Below are 8,799 nucleotides of genomic sequence, written 5' to 3' on the forward strand. Positions count from 1 at the left end.
TATATATTCCATTTTTCTTATTAAATTTCATTATAGATAGCTTTAATATATACATTCGTATCTTTTTATTTATCTAGACGCTTAATCTTTGACAAAATAGCCGAACTTTATGAAAATTAAAGCATATTTTTTGCGTATAAATTTTATCTTGGGTATTATGAAAGTCTTTAACTTATATTTTATAATCCTTTATGTGAGTTATTTAAAGGAGAAGTTGTATTTGTGGGTTTTTCTGTATTTTTTTTATGTTTATCTTTTTAAATTTTATTAATTTAATTAATATAAATATCTTCAAAAATATCGTTTTATGATTTATAATTAAGATTATACTTTAAAATGGGTTTTTAAATTAATACTTGGACAGTTTCTGTTTAATTTTAATTTTAATTCTAATTTTCATTTTATTGGATATTTTATGCCTAAGGTAAAACATTATTTGACTTTCTTTAAGCCTAATCATTTATATAATTAATAATTTATGAATATATTTCAGATTCATTTGTAGTCTGTAGATTCTTTTGATTGCTTTCATCTTATTTTTCACATAATTTTTCATATTCTTTATAAGTTTATATAATTTCCTCTTTTTCAGCTAAAGAGTATTTATATTCTTCTTATCGTTTGATGACTTTTTCAATTTCTTTTTTTATATTTTCTGAAATTTTTGGCTTCGTGTATAAATCTGGTTTATATTTAATTCCATTTTGATTTAAGTAATCAATAATATCACGAGACTCATTTTTTATTTATTATAAAATAGAAGTATATAAAGATTTTATAACCTATAATTTAATATTATATTCTTTAAAAGCATTATTTTCGAGCTCATAAAAGTCTAAAAGAGTACTTTCTGCCCCATTTTAAAATCCAAGTGTTTCTTTTTTTTAATTAAAGAATTGTTAAAAAGCCTTTAAGGAACTAAAAAACCAAATAATTCTATCATTTTTTAAAAGATTAAAAAACTATGAAGAATATTACTCTGAAATCTAATCATTAAAAATACTTGTATATAAATCCTAAATATCTTTCAGCTTATATTTTTCAATAAACATTTAATTATTTAAAATCAAGTTTTTTTTATAGGAAGGAAGTAATTGATTTATGTTTTTTTTATAAGGACTTTCCTCATCTTCAGATTATTTTTATTGAGTTTAGTCTGTTTCAAGAACATTTTCAATCTAATTTTCTTAATTTGGAAACCAAATTGTTTTTATAAAATTAATAGCTTCAGTACTTTTTCGGTATATTATTGATAACGAGGATGTATTTTGGAGAATGTTTTAGAATATAGATTGTATTATTTTACATATACGAATTATTGCATCTCCGTAGTTCATAAAAAAATAAAAGAAAAATTTATTGTTTTATTTTATGTTTTCTGTTAAATTTCTAAATTCGTTTTTTTCGTTTAGCTTTATTATATTAACTGTATAAATGTTTTGTTCATTTAATTTTATTATTCCGGCATCTATTGCTTCATGTTAGTTTTCGTATTCTTCATTTTTTTTTTCATCAATCTACATTTAATTGATAAAATTGTTCTTTTCTTTCAAATTTTCTACTTATTCTATTATTTTTTTTAAATCATAAGTATATTGGGTTTTGGCTTTTAATAATTATTCGTATTTCTCATTGTTTGTTTCTTATAAATAGGTTTATTCATTAAAGTTTTTACATATTTGATTTACTAAATAATTTATTCCTTTTGGTAAATTATGATATAAATCATTTATTTCATCTGAAATTTAATCAATCTACTTTTATTAAATTTAAATATTTATGTTTTAATTTTTGTTTACTTTTTCGTTTATAAAAAAAGAATTTTAACTTTAGAATTATTCAATTAAGTAAGAATTAACTGGAAAAAATAATTAAAGATAAATATTAAAAAATTAAATACAGTTTATAGTATGTTTTTATTAAAATCTTTTTTATTAAATTTAATATTCTTTATCTATTTCTTATTAGAGTTATTTTTTAACATTAAATAGTTTTCTTTAGTTCTCATCTATTTAAAGTAAGATATTTCCAATAATTTCTTCGCTTTGAACTCTTTGTTTTAAAGTATTTTCACATATTTCAGTTTATTTAGATATGAAATCTTATCTCATATTTTCGTTTTATTAATATTCTTATTTTATTTTATTTAAATTTTTGAAAGCAAGACCTTTTTTTTCATTAGTAGAATAAGTAATGCTTTAAAGATCTAAAAACCTTTAATTTTATATTCTAGTAATATTTTAAAGTTGATGTATTTATTCTTTTACTTTTTATTTAGATTTATAAAGGATTGATATTTAATTTTTTATTGTATTATTCCTATCTTCTTCATTTTAAATATTTTCATTACTTTTTTAAATCTCCTCCTTTACTTTTGATAAATAATTTTACATATTTTCTATATTTTTGAAATCATTTTGAGAAAGAAAATCTAAATTATTGGACCTATAATAACTTTTTGAAAAAAGAGTAGATGTATGCTATTTTGAAGTAAATAATAAGTTTTAATTTTATTATTATGATTAATTTTCGTTATATTAGTTATTATTTAAATTATTTAATTAATTTTATAATTATTATAATTAACTTTCTTTCAAAATACGTGCTTATACTATTTTATCGAGTTAGTTTTTGAAGGTAATATTTGCAGTTGCTTTTTTTGGGGTCGTTTAAATTAAATTGTATTATTGAATTTGTTCTTTTTAACTTTATATATTATTAAACTCTTCGAATTCTGTTTTCATTAATTATTTTTTTTAATTCATATTTACATCTTTTTAACGCTTTTCTTTAGATTCTAAATCTTCACCTTATATTCTTGTAAATTTTTTTTATAAAGACATATGTTTCATTTTATATATATATATATATATTATTTTTTTCTCAAATTTATATATATATATATATTATTATGTTTTATTATGTATTATATTTTTATTAATTTGTTTTTTTATTATAAAAAAAATGCATGATATTCCTTTTTATGAACCCTTGACTTTGAAAAATAAATAAAATTTAAAAAATAGTATTTCAGCAACTAATAAACCTCAATTTTTTGAAAATAAATTATTCCAAGATTTCCAATTTCTCGCTTCACCTTTATCAATAGGAGGAAATTATGATAATGTAAAAAAAAAACAAAACAAAACAATAAAAAAAAAAAAAAATTAAGAATGAAGTTTAATGGATAAGATTATCTTAAATATAAAATAAGCCTTTTTAAATTAAATAAGGTGATTTAAAAAACAAATATTTCATTTCTTCTTTATATTCCCTTTAAGAAAAAAACAATGATATTTTAAAATAAATATGTTCATATGATCCAGTTTCTGGTTAATGTACAGTAAAGATTATTTGGAAAGGAATAAAAGTTAATGTATTAATAGATGATAAAATTCCATTCAAAAACGGATAACCTTGTTTTACTTATGGTGATTTTTTATCAATTTTAATTGAAAAAGCTTGGGCTAAACTACACGGGAGTTATGCTTAAATAGATGCAGGGTGTATTCGTGAAATTCTCCATGATTTAGCAGGTTGTCCATGTAGAAATTTCAAAATAAAAGATGAATATGAAGAAATATTACAATAAAGAATTCAAAATGCAATTAATAATGGGAATATAATATTATGTGAAAGCAAAAAATAAGGGAATATAAGAGAAAACTTAATGAAATTATACCAGATTTAAAATTATGTGTTTTATTCAATTATTAGCTTTTCTGAAAAATATATTCGAATTAAAAAATATGATGATAAAGCTTAAGAAAATGTTGGTTTTATAATGAAATGGAGTGATTTTTAAAGTTTTTTTACTCATATTAATATTGCTTATTTCTTCCTTAATTTTAAATTATAAAGTTTGATTTTATAAAGGAATATTCACTCTTATTTTTAAATTAAAATCAACTATAAAGGAATTTATTTTTTCTAACTTTCACAAAATTCTATTAGAACTCAAAGTATTAAATTTTAAATGTAAACGCCTGAAGATAAATTTTATTCGCAATCTATTTTATGTGTTTGTGATTCTTTTTGTAATCCTATAATTCAAGTTTATGGAAATTAAAGAGATTTAACCTCTTTTTGCTATTTAGATGAACCTTTTATGCTTGAAGTAGGTGTTTATTATATTTATGCTTATGTAATTGATAGTAGTGATTCTTTAAACTCAGGAGATTGTGGAGTTAGTGTTTATGGATAAAACTGGGTAGATTTATCTGTGATTCAAAAAGAATAATGTGATGAAGAATTTTAGGCTTATGTAGAAGCTATTAAATTGGTTATCTGAATATTTTTTACTTACTTTTTATATTAATGATTATGTATATTTCTCTTTTTAATGTATAGTATAGATATTTTTATTTTTTTATTATTATTAATATAATATATAGTTTCCTTAAATAATAATAGCCTTTTCCCTTAATTTTTGTTATTATAAAATATATATATAAATATTAACTTTGATTATATATTCAGAAAAAAAATATTTATTTATATTTTTCAATAAAAACAAAGGTTTTTAAGGTATTATTTTAAATTCATTGATATTTTTTTTGATTATTTTTAAAATATTTTTTTGTTTTTTTTTTAATAAAATTTAAATATGAATAAAAAGCAATAATAAGCTATAAAAAGTAAATATTATAAACAAATAATGGATATTTGTATTTTTTTTAAACAAAAAAGTATAACCATTATATAATGATTATGAAACTAAATTAGTTTGGGAATATGTATAATATAATGAAAATGAAATATTATAAATAGATGAGTTTTTTTTAAAATATTAATAATAAATATAACCTTTAATTAATTAAAATCTTATGGAATCAATATAAAATATATACAAGTGCATAGGTGCAAAACCCCATCCTTAAATGAGCGAAGATCTAATTATTTAAAATGAAAAAGTAACAAAAAACTAAATAGCGAATGAAGATTAATAGCAAAATAATTAACCAAAATAAGAATAAGATAAAGGCTAATATTTATTATTTTAAAATAGAAAAGTTGATTATTTGGCAATAAAGATTCTTTAATTAATTGTTCCTTTTTTTAATAATTTTTATGCGTTAAAATTTGTTAATAATGACTTAGATGAGCATGTGATTACTCAAATCCTTTAATTAATTTAATAAAATAATCATATAAATAAGCTTTTTTTTGAATGGAATGTTTTAGATTAGCGTTTAAAAGAAGTTTTTATTCCTCATTTGTATATTCTTTTTTTTTTTAAAAAAAAAAACTATATATTATTTGTTCATATTATTTTTTCTGTAATATTTTTTTAAAAAAATTCAATCATCAAAAAATAAATACACGAAAAAATGAATTTAATGGCTTTTTTTATAAAAAATAATATTACAGAAAAAAATAATAAAAAAAAGCAAATATGAACAAGTAATATTTAATTTATTATAAATAATTTCATTTAAGAGCTAATACCAATTTAGAATTTTTAATTTTAAGAAGTAATTAAGTTAATGATAATGTATTAAAATTGCTATGTGAATAAATAAAAAATAACCCAAATTGTTAAATTAAATACATTGAATTATATAATAACACTTTTACTAAAGAAGGTATGTTAGTTTTTATTTTATTTTTTAAAAAAATTAATAATAAAATTTATTTAATAATAGGATTAAATTATTTAGGATTACTATTTGAAAGTTACCATAAAATAGAATATTTAGGCTTAGCTAAAAATAATATTAAAAGTTTAGACGACGTAAAAGAAATACTAACGAGAGTAGGAAAAAAGATATTAACACCTGAAGAGCTTTCACATTATAGAGATAAAGAAAAAGAAAGGGAAACATTAATTGCAAAAGCTACAAAATAAAAAAGAAAAATTAATGAGGATATGCTTCCTTATTTAGAACCATTGTTATAAGTAGCTGAAGGATGTATATATATTAATTAATAATATATTTTTATAAATTATATAATTTAAAGAGTTTGCATTATTTAAAAATGGATAAGTTAAAATGATTAATTTAAGTTTGAATTATATAAGTGAATAAGATAATGATTTTCTTGATAAATTTTTAGTTAATTAAAATGAAGAAATTTAGTTAGTTTTATTAGCGAATAATTTCGAACCTAAAATTAAAGAAAAACTTAAAAAAAAATACAAGAAAAATTTATAAATATGAAAGAATAATAAAATATTTAATTTTATAATGCTTTAAATTAGTATTAATAAATATAAAAAATAAAATAAATATTATATAGATAAAAATAAATGATATTATTATTTTTAATTAAAAAACAAAACAAAAAAGCTAAAAAAAACAAAAATTAAATATAATAAATTAAAGAAAAAAAAAAATAAAAGAAAAAAATAAAAAAAATAATATTAAAAATGGCTTAAAGAATAACATATAGAAGACGTTGTTCATATAATACTAGATCAAACAAAATTAGAAAAGTAAAAACTCCTGGTAATAAAAATATATATATATATATATAAATTTATATTAAAATAAAAAAATAATTAATAAAAAATATTATAGGTGGAAAAATTGCTGCATAATACGTAAAAAAGGTTGTCGTAAATTAAAAATGTACTGAACCTGGATGCGGTGCATTATTAAACGGAATCGCAAATGTTAGAGCTAGTGCTTTATCTACAATGAGTAGAAGATAAAAAACTGTATCTAGAACTTATGGAGGACATATTTGCCATCATTGTGTTAGAACTAGGTATTTATTTTAAATAAAAATGAAAAAAGCAATTAAAAAATTTATTAATAATGTTATTTTTTTAATAGAATTGTTAGATCATTTTTAAGTGAAGAAGTCAGAATTATTAAAAGATCATTAATGAATAAACCAAAATCTGATAAAAAGAAAAAGAGATCTTAGAAAAAATGAAATATTTTTTTAAATAAATAATAAAAAATGAAAAATTAATATTTTATAATATAAAGTATTAATTTTGTCTAAACATGTTATTTAAATATTTATTTATAAATAATATATAATATTTTCATTTTTTACTTTATATGTAATATTAATTCATTATTTTTTATTACTTTATAATTTTCTTCTAATTAATAAGTAAATTAAAGTAATAATTTAAAATGTTAAAATATAATGAGCTCTATTATTTTATACTTTATTTGCTAATTTAATTTTTAAATTAATCATATTTATCATTATTTTGTTTTCAAAGATTATTTTTCTTATAAAAATATTAAAAAGTTTTTTAATTAACCTAAAAAATTAGAAAAGATTAAAAATTTACAATCTTAACTATTTTATACCAGTATAACTAAATACAAAATTGATTCTATAGAGAATAGTCTAATACATATAAAGTATTAATAAAATTTAAAAATATATATATAGGTAAGTTATAATCATAAATATATAATTAATATTGTTAATATAATAATAATTATTTAATAAAAAATTTATATTAATAATTAAATTTTACTTTAAATTTTAAAAAGTTAAAGTAATTTATAAGAAAAAAAAGCAATTTATAAAAAATAAAACTATTATTTTATAAATATTACTATATGCATTTCTTAAATACTTAAAAATTTAACTTAAGAAATATATATAATAACTATAAATTATTTTTTCAATTTAAATTTTTTAAGAATAAATAAAGAACTGTAATTAATTATAAGTTTATTGACATTGACAATATTTTAATAATGATAAAATTAAAAATAATTTATAATACTTTTTATAGATTTGTATAATATTTTATTTCTTAAATTTAATAAGAAATATATTTTATTTAGTAATTAAAATTTTTAAATATAAATATTATATAAATTTAATAAAAAAAGTTTATTTGTAAAACTCTTTTGAAAAATATTATAATAATTATAAATAAAATAAAATATATATATATTAAAATAAATTGTAAAGTATTAATTTAATCATTTTTATTTATTTAATTTAATTTTATTTTATTAATCAATAAAAATCAAAAATATTTATAATAATTACTATTATGATAAAAATATTATTTTTTGATGTTTTAATATTTTTTGTTATTTTTATTTAAAAACTACATCAAAAAAAAAATGGCTAGAAAATCTTTAATTGATTTATTTTATAGTTGATTGAGTATATAAAACTAAATACAATATAAAATAAAACAATATTAGAATAATTGAAATATTTCAAATTAATTTTATAATAATTATTTTTAATTAAAATAATTCAATTTAATAAAATTTATTAAAAAATTAAAAAAAGAAAATAATTTTTTATTTTAATAATTTTTATTTTCTTATATTTTAAAAATAAGGTAGGATAAAACTTAGTATTATAAACATAGCAAAAAATAAATTAAAAAAAAAAATAGAATGAATAATAATTAATTAAATAGAATCGATAATTAAACAGTATATTGCAAATATCATCCAAATAAAGAAATAGGTTGGCTTTGTATAGAAAACTTATGTGAATTACGAATAATGTGCCACTTATGTGCTGTAAAGTACCACGATAAATCTCATAAAGTAGAAGAATTCGAAAATATAAATTAAAAAGGTTTAATAACTATAGTAATGGAATAAAATAAGAATATGAAATATAAAATCATTAAGAATACATTTTAGAAAATTAAGATAATTAATAAGAATATGCCAAAGAAGATAAAATATAAGCTTTAAACAATCAAATATAATAAACATTAGAGTATTTTGATAGCTTATAGAGAAATTTAGAAAATGACCGGGAAATTTATATAAAGAAAAGACAAAATGAACGAGAGTAAAGAATAAAATTAATTGTTGATTGTGAAAATTCCCTTAAAATCGAAAAAGA

General features: G+C 17.2%; 2 protein-coding genes across 2 annotated transcripts, besides 11 other annotated features; both read left to right on the forward strand. All coding sequences in view use genetic code 6, as the record gives it.

Moving 5' to 3' along the window:
* The first annotated feature begins 370 nt into the window (after positions 1–370).
* Positions 371–404: a microsatellite.
* Positions 405–2,547: 2,143 nt separating this feature from the next.
* Positions 2,548–2,586: a microsatellite.
* Positions 2,587–3,129: 543 nt separating this feature from the next.
* Positions 3,130–3,167: a microsatellite.
* A 1,547-nt stretch (positions 3,168–4,714) lies between these two features.
* IMG5_146290 (leucine rich repeat protein) lies at positions 4,715–6,161 on the forward strand (the record flags this gene model as incomplete). Its single annotated transcript, XM_004031099.1, has 4 exons — positions 4,715–5,218; positions 5,440–5,585; positions 5,646–5,912; positions 5,962–6,161. The coding sequence occupies exons 1-4, from the start codon at positions 4,827–4,829 to the stop codon at positions 6,159–6,161; spliced, it is 1,005 nt and encodes a 334-aa protein (XP_004031147.1). The 5' UTR covers positions 4,715–4,826.
* Positions 6,162–6,314: 153 nt separating this feature from the next.
* Positions 6,315–6,372: a microsatellite.
* Positions 6,318–6,359: a microsatellite.
* Positions 6,327–6,364: a microsatellite.
* Positions 6,371–6,967, forward strand: IMG5_146300 (hypothetical protein; the record flags this gene model as incomplete). The annotated part of the gene is made up of 3 exons (XM_004031100.1): positions 6,371–6,449; positions 6,522–6,711; positions 6,780–6,967. 3 exons carry the CDS (start codon positions 6,371–6,373, stop codon positions 6,880–6,882), a joined length of 372 nt encoding a protein of 123 aa, XP_004031148.1. The 3' UTR covers positions 6,883–6,967.
* A 431-nt stretch (positions 6,968–7,398) lies between these two features.
* Positions 7,399–7,444: a microsatellite.
* Positions 7,445–7,451: 7 nt separating this feature from the next.
* Positions 7,452–7,508: a microsatellite.
* Positions 7,509–7,893: 385 nt separating this feature from the next.
* Positions 7,894–7,942: a microsatellite.
* A 154-nt stretch (positions 7,943–8,096) lies between these two features.
* Positions 8,097–8,132: a microsatellite.
* A 96-nt stretch (positions 8,133–8,228) lies between these two features.
* Positions 8,229–8,259: a microsatellite.
* The last annotated feature ends 540 nt before the right edge of the window (positions 8,260–8,799 follow it).

This window comes from Ichthyophthirius multifiliis (genome assembly GCF_000220395.1).
Source record: "Ichthyophthirius multifiliis unplaced genomic scaffold scaff_1120509251131, whole genome shotgun sequence".
In the NCBI taxonomy this organism is placed as follows: domain Eukaryota; phylum Ciliophora; class Oligohymenophorea; order Hymenostomatida; genus Ichthyophthirius; species Ichthyophthirius multifiliis.